General features: G+C 39.6%; 1 protein-coding gene across 1 annotated transcript in view; it reads right to left on the bottom strand.

Moving 5' to 3' along the window:
- The window catches only part of FBN1 (fibrillin 1), a 250,589-nt gene that overhangs the window by 76,373 nt on the left and 156,222 nt on the right, over nucleotides 1-17,994 (bottom strand). The window contains exons 23-32 of the mRNA XM_061180331.1: nucleotides 17,886-17,936; nucleotides 16,111-16,236; nucleotides 14,106-14,333; nucleotides 12,277-12,402; nucleotides 12,029-12,157; nucleotides 11,085-11,210; nucleotides 10,856-10,981; nucleotides 9,534-9,656; nucleotides 8,137-8,262; nucleotides 6,039-6,164 (exon numbers count right to left, since the gene is read on the bottom strand). Coding sequence (XP_061036314.1) covers nucleotides 6,039-6,164; nucleotides 8,137-8,262; nucleotides 9,534-9,656; nucleotides 10,856-10,981; nucleotides 11,085-11,210; nucleotides 12,029-12,157; nucleotides 12,277-12,402; nucleotides 14,106-14,333; nucleotides 16,111-16,236; nucleotides 17,886-17,936 — 1,287 coding nt within the window. The remainder of the gene's footprint in view (nucleotides 1-6,038; nucleotides 6,165-8,136; nucleotides 8,263-9,533; nucleotides 9,657-10,855; nucleotides 10,982-11,084; nucleotides 11,211-12,028; nucleotides 12,158-12,276; nucleotides 12,403-14,105; nucleotides 14,334-16,110; nucleotides 16,237-17,885; nucleotides 17,937-17,994) is intronic.

Here is a 17,994-nt window from a genome sequence, read left to right as displayed (position 1 = left end):
TGGAATTGGTACCAGAATCTTATTTCCCGAAATTGATCTATTTCATAATGAAAAGACAGGCACTTAACCTCCTAACCAACTTTTTCATTAACTAAGTACAAGAACTCCTAAGTATGGGTACGATGATTCCGTATGGAAACCAATGTCTAACATAAAACTTAGGTTAAGAAGGTAAATCTTGGCATATGAAATGTTGCAAGAATTTTCAGTGATCACTTGAATAGTGACATGAAAAATAAACTGGGCAAGCAACTTAGGTTTACCCTTTTGTTTACTTAAGAAGCCCAATTAAATGATTTGAAAGTGTTTGGAAACATGCTGTTTGCCAAATGTTCCACCTGAAGTTCTGAAACGGTCCTGAGATCTTTGGCTTTGTTATAACTTCTAGAGCAAACACAAAATAAAATAATGTTATTTTTCCTACAAGAATATTTTGCAATGTCACTAATAAGTATAAAATGAAAACACGCCTAGAAGAATGTTCTAACAGTTGCAACGTATTGTGTAGGTGAATTTTAATGTAACCTTGGCAGCCACATGAACCTACTGAGTTATTAAGGCAGGTCAAGGGAAGCACATGCCAGGCAGCTTTAAACTTGTGACTGGGAGCTTTAATCAACTGACTAATTGAGCACGGCACATTCCAAGGAAATGAGGAGGAAGCCCAGCCCAGGGATAACAGTGGTAAATAGGCAGGGAATTCAAGAAAGGAAGCCTGACCTAAGGGCTCCCAGGCAGGGCCACGGACACTTCTTTCTTCCTCAGATAATCACTCCCTTCAGAGTTAACGATGCAAAGCACCACTCTTGCAGTATGCTGCCATAATGTCCCTGCTTTATTTGTCCTGATCTCTGAGTTAGGTAGAAACAATGACTTTCGATTGCCTAAGTGTTGAAACCTCCAGATGTTAAAGAATCAAGGAATTTTCTAAGTGCAAAGACCTTAGAATTTGACTTTCCTAATCTTCAGTTTCTCAGAGAAGGAAACTGAGGTCCCCAAAGGCATGGGAACTTGTCAGGGCCCCAAGGTCAGTGAGGGGCAGAGCCAGCACACCTGGAACTCAGTTTCCCATCCCCTGTTTGGTGCTCTTTGTCTTGAGCCACAGCTGCCTAATCAAGCTGATTTCTTTAGTCACATCAGGACTTTATTCTAAGTCCTGATTAAAGGTCTGCTTTCGAAATCTTGGCGGTATTAACAGACTTATAGAAATATTCACTAATCTTTTCTACTAAGTACAATTTTCAGAGATGATCATAGCCTGTCAATCTAGTAATCCTGTTATCTTTTTCTTTTCAATTTTCTAATGTCCAAAGATACTCTTATTTTCATGTGGGTTTTTTACCTTCCATATTTAATCTTGCAATTAAGAAAATAACTATTGTTTTCTAAAAGGAGAGTCTCCCTCCTTTTTGATATCATGAATAATATATGAACATAAATTTCTAATTCAAGAAAATATTTGCAGTTTTACCACAATGTTTTCAGGGTGAAAATAAATTATATTTGCAAGAGGCCGTGTATCGTGGGCTTTGGAATAGGAGGGACGAGTAACTCAGGTGCCCATATTCAATTTTCCATTTTGTGAATCTTTGTATAAGTCATTATCTCAACGGCTTACACTACCGGTATGTCACAAGTGAATTAGAAAGACTTGGTCATAATGTCTAAAGGCATCTCTGAATAAAAGGTTTCTTCACGTGTGTGTGTGCGTGTACACACCAACTATTATTCATTAATTGTTTGCACGGCAGACTTGGGCCTAAGACTGTACTTCGTTATAAAAGCAGACAGAAGGGGAAACTGAGCCATAAGGGAAACAACCAAACAAAAACACCACATTCAAACACTCCACTCTTCAATAATGTGAGGGAAACATAGCACACGCTTGCCAAGAACATCTCTTTCTGTACAAATGTTCTCTTTCCCCCACAAGTTTGCTCCAGACAGAAAATTCCTTTTTAAGATTAAGCACACGCCAAGAAAAGCAAAGAAATTCAAATTTAGGGCTGACACTGCAACCTCCTTCACCCCACCAGGGCTCCCTCACAGAGACTCAAAGGTCCTACTTGCATGGCTCTCGTGAAGGGCAAGGGTGTGGTCTGAGCAGACCCCATGCACAGGTTCTGGGTGTGTTCCACTTGAATCTGACACTCGAGAAAGAGATTGTGCTCTGAGCTGCTCTGGCTTCCTCTGACAGTCATGGCGGGAGAGGCTGTGTCACCCACACAAACGCCTGCCTTCCTGCCATCTGGGCATCAGTCACGAGAACCCTAGTCCAGCAGGGCTGGCACACTGTGGAATCTCCTTGGTGAGGCGTTGGGGAAGAAGGCGTTAGGGTGAATGGAGAGGCCAAACGTGAAGGCTACTTGGATTTTTCAGTTTGGACCCAAATTTGAGCCACGACTATTTAACTGAACACCCACAGAGTTTTCACAGGCTGACAGCCAGTGGAGGACAATTAGCAGTGATAAGGAGCTGGAAGGAAATGAGGGCAAATTTTCACTGAGTGCTGGTGGTTTTGAAGTACGTGATTCTGTTTCATGGACTATACCCACAGCAACACGTCTCGTATGAGAAGCTGAACGATTGAGAAATGGAGTTGCCCAGCAATCCTGCTATTTTAACTGAAAACAATCCTGATTTTAATTGTATGCCTTACTCACTGACCGAATGAGCAAGCATGTGATGGTAGGTATATTCTTACAGATTAGCATGAGAAAGCCAGGATGCACCAAGGATGGCACCTGGCAGCAACCTAGTTTTTCTTCCTTCAATTTGTTGTCTGATTACAATTATGTAGAATGGGCAGCAGAAGCCTTGTATGTGTGGGCCACAGAAAAACTGTAATCCAGCCCCCTTAAGCCAAGGATAGAAGAGATACGTTCTAGGTTACAGGAAAATGTCCATTCGCCCTTCATTAAATTGAACGTTCCCCTCAGCCATATCCACGATTTGAACAAAGCTTAAGGAGAAAAAAGAGACACTTAACATCTGTGTGGGCTGGGAATGTAAGTCAGTGGGTGGATTCTGAACACTGCTAAAGTGATTGGGGGAAAAAAAAACATGTTTATTTGTTAAAATGGAAACAATCAGTAATGACAAGGGAGCTGAAATATTTAGACAAAGCTGTAATGGAACCCAGAGGACATTTTTTAAGTTCTCGTGAAACAAAGTTCCTCCCTATGAAATAGCATACATATTTTTATAATTCCTTTACAAGGTACTCATTAAAATATATGTGTACATACGATATGTATGTATACATATTATATATGTACGGAAATAGAAGTAGATATATTTCTCTTGTCTGTCATCAAAACATATTTCCAGGTCTGTTCTTCACTGTTATTTGTTGTGAGGCTTGCTTACCCCATTCAGCAAGATACATATCTCTATTTACATTAGTTGCCTGGGACATTATAAACACTTGTCTTTAACATACTATCACCAAGGTAACCTGATGGTATTCTAAGTTGTGAGTGACACAAATTTTAAACTAAAAGCAGGCTAAAAGAGCCCTAGTTACATGGGATTCAAAAAACATTTTGGCTCAGATTTTTTAAAACTTGTTTTTGAGTATACCAAACTTGCTGCCAATTCCTGTTTGTGTAAGTCATTTCCAATCAAATGTGATACCCTTGGTTGTTAATAGCAGGATTTACAGAGAACCTCTTTTTCTTCCTGCCCTAATACACCCTCTCCTTCCATACTTCACTGCAGGGCTGCTCTTACCCAAGGGGAACACTTGCATAACTATGGAGCACCCTGGTGATTTCTTCAAGCTCATGAACCAGTAAAAGAACTAGGAATAAAATCCAGAGGTCTACTCCTTTACATGAGGATATCACATACCATGCTACTATGATATCAGAAGGGCCATGAAATTCAATGCTTTTCCCTACAGTATTACCTGAATTTTATGCAATTGAAAAATCATTTTAGGCTATAATTTAAAAGTGGGAAGGGGGATGTTGCCCCTTGGGGAAAGATACAGAATATTTCTTGGACTTCAAATCCATGTTTCTGTTCATGTAATTTACTAAAAGCCTGCTGTTCTTAATGTAAAACCGGTGTCATCTCATCTAATGTGGAGTACACAGCTCTCGTCACTCAATTATGAAAAACAAGCCTTTTAATATACAGAGTAAGATCTTCCTTCTCTAAACTGATTTCAAGCATATCAGTAAATAGAAGTACAGAATTTTGCTAGACCAGAAGTTATGTTTTTAATTAAAATGGCTTCTAGACACTGTGTCTATGTGTCTCATTTTATAAGGACAACAATAGCTACTATTTACTGACCAGCTACTGTATGCCAAGCACTGTGCCAAGGGCATTACATGCATTATACCTCATGTACCTAAAATGATATTAATGTTGCATGAAAATTTAAGCTTTCTTCATGATAAGAGGCCTAAAACAGTCAGCTTCTGCACATGCCTCTGTTAGCGGGAATTTGGAGCATGAAATTCTAGAGATCTTTTTCTTATAGGGAATGAAGACTGTCCCATTAGATTAACTTCTCCCTTCATAAGGATCACGGTTCTCTGGGTTGACTTGCAGTGAGTTCAACCTTGCCAAACAATGGTATTAGCCTCTATTAGGTAAAATGCAATATAGAACTGTCCTACTTTCCCCTGCATTACTACCAGACCAACACCCCTTACCCTAAGTCCTATATTTTTAATGAAAGCTAAAAATAAATCTTGAACCACAGATATGCTGATATAAGCATCATTTGTACCCCAGAGACCACATGAGGACTAGAGATTTTAAACTCTGTGCCATTTATCAGAATGGACCCCTAGACATGCTTCATATGAAGACTAATACAGTGAACATGAAAGCATTCTAGCTACATGTTTCTTTTTATAATTTAGCTAGAATCTGTCATTTTTGAACTAATAGTAATTTATTGGTGATGTCTGTTTATCTATATTTGAAACTTTGCATAAGTGAACAGTTTAAAGTGATAATGCATATATTGGGAACTTTCTTGAAAAACGTTGATATAATTAAGAAAAGGATCTGTACCTGTACCACACTGCCAATCTGCAAATATTTTAACGTTTGTTTTAAGTCACAATGGCTTGCCAAACTGGCTTTTGAAATTAAAGTCTATTATTTGTAAAGAAATGATGCAGTTACCTAATTCAAGCCCACCAGGGTCTCCATTATGTTTTAAATTATGTTATATGCCATAATCTGTTTTATTACTATAGGTAACTACAGTAAAACTTTATTGTTCCATGTACTAAGATTCACTGCCTCAAGTATGAAAACATCGATTAAACACTTAGAAAGAACAACGTTCACTCAGAGTGACTGCTTCCATTTCATATTTAACAGAATAATCTCCTACAAATATTGTGAAAAGACCTTCTTATGTGCTATCGGTATTAAACAAGCAAAATTAATGGTTTAATTCTCACTTCATGAGATTTGCTGAGTCCCACGAATAAAGACTAATTAGGGCTAAAGCAACTTAATTGAACAAAAGCACATTAATTTAAGAAACTAGAAGACTGATGAGACTTGATGAAATATATGAATTGTAGGATGTGCTGGGGATTTTTTTCCACATCTTTATTGGAGTATAATTGCTTTACAATAGGATGTGTTTCTTTAAAAAGTAATTTCACTTACAAAACCTTAAATGAAAGGGTTGGCAGTGGAGGCTATTGGGAAAGGTCTGCTTTAATAAAGGGATATGTTTGGTAGTTAGCACGTTAACTACTTTGATATAAAAATGTTATTTTAACCTCATAAAATGTTGATATTTATAGTGTTATTTTTGGTGGTAATTTATCTCATATGCCTTTTTTTCACAGGTGAAGGGAAAAAAACCTCACCTTAGATCCAATCTAAAGTATGACAAATTTCAAAGAAGTGCAGGCTAAGTTAATGAAAAGATACTATACAAAATGCTTTATAATGCATTTAAAATATTAATAGTTTTAAAACTTACGTTAATCTATAATTATGGTAGCAATCTCTTAACCACTTACGGTTTTATTGTTCAATTTGAAAAAACATACCTGTACAGCCAGTTTTTCCTTTCTTGCCTGAATATCCCATATCACAGTGGCAGATAAATGAGCCTTTAGTGTTTTCACAGGTTCCACTTAGGCAGATATTTGGATTCAGATCACATTCATTGACATCTGTAAAACACAGATATTATTAACACATACAACCATTTGTTTGATATCACTGAAAATTTTCCCCTGAGATAAAGCAACTATGACAAACAAATAGAAAAGATGAAATGTTTTCACTCAAAAAAAAATGTATATTTACATAGCCCAATTCACATTTGCTTTCTACATTGAAGGCTAACCCTGCAGACCTGCTTTTTATCTGGGCCACAAGCAGGAGGTCAAGTAATCAAATAAACTGACTGACTCGAGGTTGGGGATAGAGCCTGTTTATGTGACAGTCTAGAAAACTTTTTAAAACAGCATATTCTGTTGCAAGATGAAAATTTTAATTCAGACTGCATGATGCCAACATTTTAGTTCCATATCTTGACGGAAAAGATAGATAAACTAGTAGTCTTAGTGCAGATAGTTACAAACTGCACTTCTTTCCCAAATTAAAAATTATCTTTTTTTATGACATTCACTTTAATTTCTAGGACTTCACAAATATTCGGTAAGCGTTTTTGAAAGACACAAATGTGATGTGATTTTTAAAATTTCAATTCTAGACTCTTGCTTCTGGCCAAGATGGAGTAATAAGAACCAAATTTACCTTCTCACCTAAAATAACAACAATAAGAAAGGACAATATAGGCAATAAAAACAATGATCCCTGAGAGAAAAAACAAACTAGGTGGGTTCTACAAATGCCCCAGATTACTGTGTAGGGAGAGTTTTAAGGCAATGGCATAGGGAGGGGGATGACAGATGGAACCAGGAAATGTCCATGAGTTGAAGACGTGAGGGGGAAGGCCAAGGTAGCTAGAGTTCATAGGGCTGAGTAAAGGACAGAAAAGAGATGTACAGAGAGAGAGAAGGACAGAGAAATCCAGAGATCTGCGAGGGTCCCAGTCAAGCACCCAGATGAGTAGTGATCAGTACATTCATGTAAGGAAACTCTCGAATCTGGAGGAAGCACCATCCAAAAGAATTAGAGGGAACAATCATCAGAGTTCCCAGAAGGCGTAGAATTGTGCCTTCTCCTACCAGCCAGACTGGAAAACCTTGTAATTCACAGGGAAGTGAGTAGAGTATCCAGAAGGACCTTGCCTCAGCAATAGAGAAAATTAGCCCTACCCTAACTGCTGCTTCAAAGCTTCAAAGCAAGACTTTGAGAGAACCGATCTGTTTCCAAATGACTTAACTATGTTCCAAAATAAAGCTTAGGAATACAAAAATATTCAGAACCTAGTAAGGCAAAATTTATAATGTCTGGCATCCAAGCAAAAATTACCAGGCATTCAATGATGGAGGAAAATATGGCCCATAATGAAGAGGAAAGTCAATTTATTGAAATGATCCAGAATTGACACAGGTGATAGAATTAGTAGACAAGGACATTAAAACAGTTATTATAACTGTATTCCTGTATTTAAAAAGCTAGAGAAATGATTGCACATATTAAGTAGAGACACAGAAGATATCAAAAAAAAGACCCAAATCAAACTTTTAGAGGTGAAAACTGCAATGTCTGAGATTAAAAATATACTAAATGGGATTAAAGGCAGATTAGATATTACATTAAAAAGTCTGACAGATTTGAAGACAGCAATAGAAACTCTCCAAAACAATCCATTCTAGAATTTATTGCATTCTTGTCAGAAATAAATTTTGCTTGCCTTAAGCAAACAATTTAAAAGCCTAAACTCTAGTCACAGCAAAAGGAGGGTTAAGTGGACAGAAATAATGCATAGACATAAAAGAAATGTGACCAATGGTTAGCTCAGTCCATACAACATATCTGACAAGAGCATCATATCACAGTCACAAGAAAGTTGCTTTTTGGAATGCTAGCTTTGGATTATTATTAGTACTATGCTCCTAAATATTCTTACTTTTCCCTTAGGATCTATTCACTACCCAAACAAATCTTTATGTAATTTAACAGTGCTTGTGAATAACTAGCAAATTGGAAAATTCTGTCTTCTTTGCTTACCTACACAAGTCTTCATGTCTTCAGATGCCATGAATCCATCATAACACAAGCACCTGTACTCTCCAGGTATGTTTGTACACTGACCACCATCACAGATATTGGGGTTATCTTCACACTCATCAATGTCTGCAGAGAATAAAACCAACAATGGCATGTTGTTGATAGGGTTCCATTAATCCTTGATGAAAAAGTTAAGTGACCCAAGTCAAGTAAACTCAGCCTGCTCGCATAAAACTGTTAGCTCTGAAATCCAAATGACACTTTACATAAATTATCCCATCAGGTTATCTTGGGTAAAAAAGGAGAGAACCATTTTCAAGATTTATAACCTACAGTTCAGGATGGAGGTCCACATGCACTTAAAAGACCATCATTTAAAAAAAAAAAATGCACATCAGTACTTGGTACATACTAAGTGTTCAATAAATTAGCTACTACTTGTACTACATATGTAATAAAATTTTAATAAAATGTAATAAACATTTAGGTAAAGTCCAAACTCAGGAAAAAAAAAAAAAAGACCACCATTTAATTGGCACTTTTATCTCTGATACAAATTTATCATTCAAAAATGATTATGAATCTTATTTTTCTAATTGTCAAATTTAAATGCCTAATGTCCATTATTTGCTGTTTTACAGATATTTTAAGGTAAAAAATGCTTGAAATAAGCATATCTGCTTAGATTTTCAAAATTTAATTTTTATAGCTAAATTTATATCTAGGGCTTTTAACGGAGATTTTACTAGGTCCAATAAAATAACTTTGGTTCCTAAACCTAAGTTTTCTTCTTAACCTGAGCCAAAATTAAAATCTACATTACCCACTTCATTTCCCATCTCCGGCTGATTACATGGCTCTTCTAGCCCATGTGATACAACAGGCAGTGTAAATTAGACCAGCAGTTCTCAAATTTTAGCACAAATCCAAAATCACTTGGAAGGCTTGTGAAAACAGACTACTGAGATGCCCCCGTAGGAGTTTCTGATTCAGTAGGTCTGGGGTGGGGCCTGAGATTTTGCATTTCTAACACTTTCTCAGGTGGTACTGAGGCTGCCCGTCCAAGGAACATACCCTGAGTAGCACTGAAATAGGCCATGAGATCAGATTCTTCAAAACTCTGATCAATGAAGAAAATGTATTTTATATTCCACTTTGTGAGCATGTGCCAGGTACTAAGCTGAGTGCTGTACACACTCTTCCACACAGGCAATGTGAACCCCATTTTATAGATGAGGGATCAGATGCCAAGTATCTTCATCGAGGACGCACAGCCAAAAAAGTGACAAAACAAAGATTTGAATTCAGGACTGTCTGACTCCAAAGCCCAGGCCCTGAACCACTCTACATAGGAACCTGTTAGTGAGAGAGTTCCCAGGAAGCTAAAACTGACTTACCAGTGCAGGACCTCTGGTCAGGCATTAGTGCGAATCCTGGCTGACAGCTACATTCATAGCTACCTTCAGAGTTTGTGCAGAAGGTCTCACAGCCACCGTTCATTATGCTGCATTCATCGATGTCTAAGAAAAAGGAAAATAATATCACCTTCCTCTGTGTTTGTGATGATGGCACATGTTTGAAGTTTCCAGGTATGTATGGGTCAAATAAAACAAAACAAAATACAAAATTATAAAAGCATCCCAGGGCAACTGCAAGTCACTGCATTGTTTGGTTCCTTCAACAAATATTAACTACACACCTACTATGTGCTACAGATGAGAATCTAACAGTGAATGAGATGGACAATCTCCCTGCCTTCATAATATTTACACTGCAGTTGGGGAGTTAGATGAACACAACATATGGTGTGCCACACACAATGCAGGAGAAGTGCTGGGCGCTAGAACATATCTCACTGACACAGTGGGCACGTGGGTGAAATTCTCTGGGTCACAGATTCCGTTGCAAACTTGACATTCAGTTTGGCTGAGGTTCCAATCCTTTTCAAGGACCTGAGCTGGAGTTCTGAGTTGTCCTGGGCCATGCTTCAGAAGAATTTGGGCTGATTTATGATTTTGGGTAGAAACCATGTGAGACTTGGCAGTTCCACATGGGGTATACCTCAAATCAGGCAAAAACTGGCTGTTTCTACAAAGTTTCACTTTGACTCTGGGCACAATAAAGCCATGGGGCTTTCTGTGCTGCTCTTCCCAGCACAACTAAACCTCCTAAGGGCCAGCCACAAAGCAAAACGCTTGTCCCACAAAACCTCATTTTTAAGGACTGCCAGACTTGGCCTCTATTGCATTGTAAGCTATAAACATGCTATGGTCTTCTTCCCAATAATTATTCTTTGGAATCTTTGAGCTGCTCCAAACCACCTAAGGGTGGAGATCACACCCTAAGCTTTCTGTCTTCCTCCCGGCACTCACCAGGCTGCGTTTATTTCAGGCGGTACTTAGTAATCACTGGCTGATGTGCCTGGGTGTGCATAGGCAGAAACAAAGCGTGTGCTACCGTTCACTAGTCAAAGCAGCATGGGTCAAATTATACTTGCTAGAGCTAAAACACTGTACAGCCTTCACTGAATTGGTTCTTTAAACAGATGGGGGAGGTGAGATCTAAAGATCGTGAGCCACCATGAGAAGACTTTCCCTTCCAGGAAAACAGGAAAGATTAAGCAAAAGTAACTAGCGATGGAAACAGAACTCAGAGGACATTGCTTGAGTGCCTTCGAAAGAGACTAAAGAAAATACATAACATACCATACAGAACTTACCAACACAAAACAGCCTGTCGGGAGTGGAGTGGTAGCCGGGGTTGCAGGCACACTGGTACTTCCCTATGAGGTTCACGCAGCGGCCGTGGGGGCAGAGGTGCGCACTCAGTTCACACTCGTTGATGTCTGTATAGAAGATGAGAATACCAAGCACCCAGCCGTAAGCCTCTGACTCTGGTAGGGGTGTGGGCCGAACGACTGCCGGCAGGTTAGTGGTCTTCCTCCTTACCTATACATGCTGAGATGTTGGGGGACAGCTGATGGCCAGGGGGACATTCACAGCGGTAACTCCCCTCAGTGTTTAGGCACACGCCTCCTCGGCACAGCAGAGGATCTCTCTGACACTCGTCAATATCTGCAAAGTGGAAATGACCCCTGTTGAAGCTGTGGGTGGTGGTCCTGCCAGGTCCCCACGACCAGGCCAGTGCACTCATTGCCCAGTTGCTGGGAGTTCTGGCTGCTAAAGGCTCACAGGTTTCCTTCTTGGAGAAACGCTATCCACCTCACTCAGAAATGCCTGGGAGGTGAGAAATTACACCCCGCTCCCATGCTGGGGGCTGCCCATGGCCAATAACTGCTTGAACTGACATGGGAGTATAAAATCTCAGCCTCCTGGCCTCGAGGTGGGACAGCTCTCGGGTACTATTCACACTCCAAGGCCCCTGTGGGATCAGGTTAAAGCTAAAATCCAGTCGAACAATTTGCTTCTCTTCTTCCCCTGCCCTAAGCTGCTTCCCTCACTTCTTTACAGGTTCCTCCTAAGAGCACTCCCTCAAAAAATACCCCCATCTCAGTCCTGTTGCTAGGGAACCTGATCTAATGAAACTATCTTAATCAATCTCCTTTTCTAAAAATGATGAACAGAAACCCTAGAATGTGACCCCTAATATAGCTTATGTTTGAATTGTTCTCTCTTCCCTGGGGTGTCTATTCCAGGTGTTAAACTCACTTCTCCGGGACCCATACCTGGTGTCTGAGGCCACCTGCTGCCCCAGAGCATGAATTCCCTCATTCCTTCCACATGTCAGTCTCCCTCTGCCACAGTCCAATGCCTGACTCACTGGTCAGGAGACCAGCGCACCGGGGGAGCAGGAAGAACCGACATAGGCGATGAGTCACCGAAGCTTCTTGGAATGTTTCTTCCCTGGGCTGATCAAATGGTCACGCACTCACCCATGCAGTTCTTCATCATCATGAATCCACTTTCATAGCCTTCATCGCACTTGCACTCAAAGTCCCCGGGGGTGTTCACGCACTGGCCTCGGCCACAGAGGTCGGGAGATATGCGGCATTCATCGATGTCTGCACAAAAGCAACAAGTGGCAGCAGATGAGCCTCAGGATAGCTTTACTTCTTGTGGCAACATGTTTAAGACCAAGAGTTCCAAAGGGTATCCCTCCAGGGTGAGCCCCTTCACTGACCTGTGCAGTTCCTTTCTTCAGAATCCAGAGCAAAGCCACTGTCACACCTGCACTTGAAGCTGCCGATGGTGTTTCTGCACTTGCCATGGGTGCAGAGGTTGGGAATCATCTTGCACTCATTGATGTCTTCAAGGAAAATTAAATGTGGGAAAAGTCCATAAGTGACCAATTAGGAGATCTCAACACCCCATTTTAAACCCAGGAAGTTAGAGGGTCTTGGTCATACTCATTTTAAAAAATGTGTGATGATCCATGAGAAATAGGACTTTGTAAACAGATCTAGACTTTTAAACTTCTACATTTTAGAAAGTATTATTGAAGAAGTAAAGAGTGGGTTTATTTGGACTTCTAAAAGCCCAGCACACACCAAACGCTGAACTATTTGCTGAATGAAAGAATAAGAAATTCTAAACCACTAGTGTCTATATGTAAGGCATGTGGAAGATTTTCAAATATATTGTCCTACAGCAAGCAATTGAGTATGTAGTGGAATGAGATATTCACTTATGCTTTCTGATGCTTTTTTTTAATACCTAAAAATAAGAATTTCAAAGGAGATGCCATTTATAATTTTAATTCTTTACAAATGATGTATACTATTTAAAACATGTTCTCAAATAATGTGTACTAATTTAAAATATTTTCTCAATTAATATGAAGTTTGCATTAATATAATTAATGTGTACAAGAGTTTCTTGGAGACTGCATATGTAACACGTAATTTGAGTAATCTGAGTTTCCCCTTTTAGGGGCCTTTCTAAAGCAAGACCTAGAGCTCAAGAAATACAAGTTCATTTCTACCTAATGTCATGAGATACAGAACTGGCAGATTAAATCTCAAGAACATCTAGTCCTTCTGCGGTAATGGATTGCCACAGCTTTTGTAAGCAAATCATCCAAGTTCCTTTGAATTTACTTAAGAGACATTTCAGAGGGCCGTCTAGAAACTGTCTCTCTAGACAGTACAATTTTAACCCCAGGACTTCTTGAACCAAATGCTCAGTAGAAAAAAAAGTCTATACTTTTTAATATAAGGATAATTAAGTGATATTTATATACTCATTTCCCATTTTTAGAAATTCATTTAGTTATGAAGTATAATAAGTAGGTCCAGACACAATGGGCAACCGACACAAAACTCTATACTGAGAACATAAGCTGGGCCTCCCTGAATAATTGGAATTCTGAGAAACCAATTATGATTTTTCCATATGCTGAAGTAAACAAAGTTTGTATCATTGTGCATAAGAAGTTAACTCAATTTGGGAATTAGATTAAATCTGTAACTTCCTTTTTTTTTTTTTACATGGGTTTTATATTATAGCATAAGAAAATAAAATTTGAAATATAAGTCACTGGAGTGTTTGCCATAGGAATGAATTTTGCTGTATTTGGACAAAGAGGACCTGTCACTGGGTTTCTCACACCGTTATCTATAGTCAGGTGGACCACAGTGACTTGGATGCTTCAAATCAGCAGATAAAGGTTACCTCTAGGGCTTTAGTAGATGGCATAAACATCTCCCAAGAAGATTTTTCTTTCATTTATGCTTAGCTTTAGGATTGTATTAAAATCTATTTAACGCTTAACAGTGACTACATGGGAGAGGCAAGTGACTCAGGAAGTCCTGAGATGTAGAAAAAGAAAATCCGTGACAGAGTGAACATTTTGCCGTATAAAATTCAGAAATCAAAGAAGGCACACTGAAATGATCCAGGGATGACCGCATTGATGACATTCATTGTAATTCTGTCAGTAGAACTCTGTGCTCCTGAAAAGGCATCCTGTTGACCTAAAAGAAGAGTAATCAACCACTGAAACCACTGTACCTTTGAAGAAAGGCTTTCCATTTGTAATTTCTTTTGTGGCGAATCCGGGTCCTCTGGGACAGAGCTCTTCATACTCAGGTGTGTTCCTCAGGGGACACTCCTCACACTCCTCGGTCCCCCAGGCTGCCCCGACAGAGCAGCAGCAGGCGTCCATGCGGTGGCGGCCAACCACGGGCAAGGTGCACTCCTCATCCTCGTACCCCAGGAAGCAGGTTTCCAGGCGGATATCTGCCAGAGGGAACGAACGGAGGGAAGCTGAGGGGAGCTACTCTGTTTTCACTGCCCCAAACTGCCAACGTTGTGTTAGGCAAAGTACAGGACACATAACAATTTACTACGAACTTACTGACTGAAATTAATTTTTTTCCTCAAAGGAACCTAGGCTTGGTGGTGGGTTTTCCTTCTTAAGAAAGACTCTTAGCTGGCAGCTCTTATTTATGTGCACCTCTTCTTGCGGCAAGTATCCTTTGAACTCTAGGTATTTTCTGATAATTCTACATAAGGAGCAGTATTCGAAGAAATGCTGCAATGCTCTTTTGGGAGATGTTTTCTCCCTGTACAGACCATGCCTAGTCCCAGTGCATGCACTCCATGATGTCTTGACATCTCCTCTCTAGCTGAAAGCCAACTGCAGTCTTTATTGTTGGAGAACATCTCAGCTAGCACCAGCACCTTTTTCTCAGATCCACTTCATTTTTGGAGAGGTGGAATAGTAAACTCTGAAATGAGGACTGCCCTACTTGTGATTAAAGAGGAAAAACAGCAAAGAAAAGCCATCCACTCCCCTTCTCAAGTATTTCTTTCACCTCAACATGTGCTTTTGTGCACATTCTTCTGGATACTTGTGGGAGTGTGAGCTTCCTTTAATGTTAGAAAGCTACTGAAGCCTTCTGAGCAACTTCACATCCGGGTTGCCTCTATTAATTAAGACGGTTAATTTCAAAATGAATCCTAAACTAAACCCTGAAGCATGTTTCAACTGAAGAACCTGGAAAAGCGTTCTCATTACATGCTGATACCTCCTAAACAAAGAAGCTAAGACTCAGAATAGGATGAACTGACATCCACAGTTATGAAAAGACTCTAGCCCCTGAATTCCAGCTTTTCTATTCTGTATTGCTTACATTATAAACCATAAAGTTTTATATTTAAAGGCTGATTAATTCTAATTCATAAAGGATGCAAATCCCTTAACTGCACGCCGCTCTTTCAACCACCTACAGTGGTCCTTCACTAAAGATGCTCTTCAGAGTGGTTTCAGATACACAATATGGCTGAGCATCACTTCCAGCGTCATGGAAACCAGTGATCCAAAGGACATATTCCTGGCAGTCAGAAGCCATAGTAGTACACCAGAATAAGCCTAAGACCCCACAAGCATGACTGTGGGATCTCAAATCTGCTGCCACTATGAGTCCACAGGGCAGCTTTCTAAGAATTCAGGGTTTGGTGTCCAGTCTCTTCCACATCATTGTCACTTGGGTTCTAGCAGTTGTCATGGAGAATCTCATCATGGCTGATACTGACAACAGCCTTTGTTCCCTCAGGTTCACTCCTCAGGCTGTTACACTCTTCACTCCTGATACCCACAAGAGTTTCCTGCAAAGACCTGTCCTTCTGGCTTACAGCAGCCCTGCCTAGCAGGCTAAGGCTACAGTTTCCAATTAAGCAAAAGTGTTCTCCTTACCAGTCACCTAGGATTCTCTGTCCATGGCCCATGGAGGGCAGATTTAAGAGCTCTAGAATAATAACTGTGATGGATAACAATAAAGAACTTAAGTTCCTCTTCACTGACATGTTCTCTACTCTTTTTATAAAGAATTAATAAAGAGCTGAGTCACGAAGGCTATTTGTCAAGGAAACCACAATGCATCCTAATAGAAATGCTGAATTTGGGATGTGTGTGTGTCTGTACTTGGAACCAAATATTCAGCTCTATCTTGTTAACTGAGTTTTTAATAATCGTTAAGAAATATTCATTAGAAAAGTAATGAACAGTATTTACCTAGGCAAATCCTCCCTGTGGCATCCAAAGTCATTCCACTGGGACACTGACACTTAAATGATCCCTTAGAGTTAACACATAAGCCATTTTTGCATACTCCTGGGAACACTTCACATTCATCTATATCTATGAAGGAAAAAAAAGCATGAAGTTAATATATCTGTATAACATCATTCTACTTCATTCCATTCATGGAGTCATATTATTACCACAACTGAAAAGATCATTTTAAACCTGATAAGTTTACAAAACTAGTTTGCCTCCAAATAATTCATGTAGAATTTCTGGGATGTTTGAAAAGCAACCAGACTGAGCCCACCTATTACCAAAGATATAAAAGTTTCTCCATCAGTCTCAGGGAGTAATTTTTGAGTTGTAAAGACACGGAGCTGGTGGGAGTTCTTGGGGACAGGTCTGGGTACTATAGACATCTCAGGTAAGGCTCCCAGGGGCCGTACAATTAGCTTTACAAGACCAGAGGGCTGCAAATGAGTAGAGAAAGAGAACCCTGGTCTTTCAAACTAGCAAAGAAGAAATAGCTTGAAGATGAGCATAGAAAAAAAATCCATCATTGAGGAATATGTGGGGCCAGTCAAAAGAGTCTCCTTTGAGAAGTGCTGAGACATCCCAAGAAAGTGCGTATCTAGTTCTAACTCAGCAATGGTCCCAGGCTGTTCTGTCAAAGCCTTGGTGGTCCCAGCTTGAGTTGGGGAGCGGTGGAAGATGCTCACGTTCATTCATTCATCATTCATTGCATCTGTCTCAAATGTACTAGTCCTTCCCAGTTTGCTTAATGGAGAGCATTATGTTCTCTGCACATTTTTTTTGGAAAAATATTCACCATCAAGGTAACCCAAAGAAAGGCACTTACTTGCCAATGCCAAAAAAGGGGAGCGTTAGTCAAGAAACTCACACACACTGTGTCTCTATTTAGAAGAAATAGCTTTCCAAGCCAGGGATGTTGAAAAAAATATTCTAAATCTTTCCTCATAAGAGAAATAAATTGGGAGGGGGAAATTTACCTTTTTTGGGTTGTTTTGTTTTGTTTTGTTGTGGCCACTTGTGTACCAAAATGTGCTGCTGAGGTCAGATAAGTTATTAACAGTGGGTCTGGACCAGACAGAGGCCAAAGGATTCAGTCATCATTTGGAAAGCAAGACCTTGGGTGGGGGATGTAGTGTTCCTCTTTATTTTAGCTGAGAAAAAAAGTTCATTTCATTCCACATATGGGACTAATTGCTGTTTTAAAAATTTTTCAGCTGCTGTGTCATGTCAGGTTGTGTTAGTCACCCTGACCTATGTCTATCTGGGACTCCATGAGAAAAAAATCACAGGAAACTGGAGAGAATCCATGTAGACTTTCAAAAATGAGGCACTAGAGTGTGTCCTTCTCATCATCTGTGACCATGAAACAAACAAACAACAACAAAAAAAAACCAGGACAAACCAAGAAAAATGCAAATTTTATAGCCTCATCAAAAACTTCCTTTTCTGTCTTCCTCATAGATAGCAGTTTGAAATTGTAGTCACTCAAAACTATGGTCAGCCTAAAGCATTTTCAGCCACCCTGCCCTTTGGCCACAGGGATCTGACGCTAGCAATAGCATATATGCTTGTGAAGCTCACGTCTGTCATGTTCGGCAGTTCTCATTATTTTTTTTCCCCTGCTACACATTTCTCACTGGGAAGTTATATGACAGCTTTATCCAGTCCAAGTTAACACAAGCATTCTTCATGCACACAGAAATTTATGATTTATAAATAATCATAAATACCTTCACACTGTGTTCCTTTAATTCTTGAATAGCCTTTACCACATATGGGATCTGTACCAAAAAACAAACAAAAAGCAAAAAACAAATTTGAGATAACAATATCCAGACT

This window comes from Eubalaena glacialis, chromosome 2, assembly GCF_028564815.1.
Source record: "Eubalaena glacialis isolate mEubGla1 chromosome 2, mEubGla1.1.hap2.+ XY, whole genome shotgun sequence".
NCBI classification, from domain to species: domain Eukaryota; kingdom Metazoa; phylum Chordata; class Mammalia; order Artiodactyla; family Balaenidae; genus Eubalaena; species Eubalaena glacialis.
Note: the sequence above shows the minus strand (reverse complement) of the source record. Positions and strands in the feature narration are given on the sequence as shown.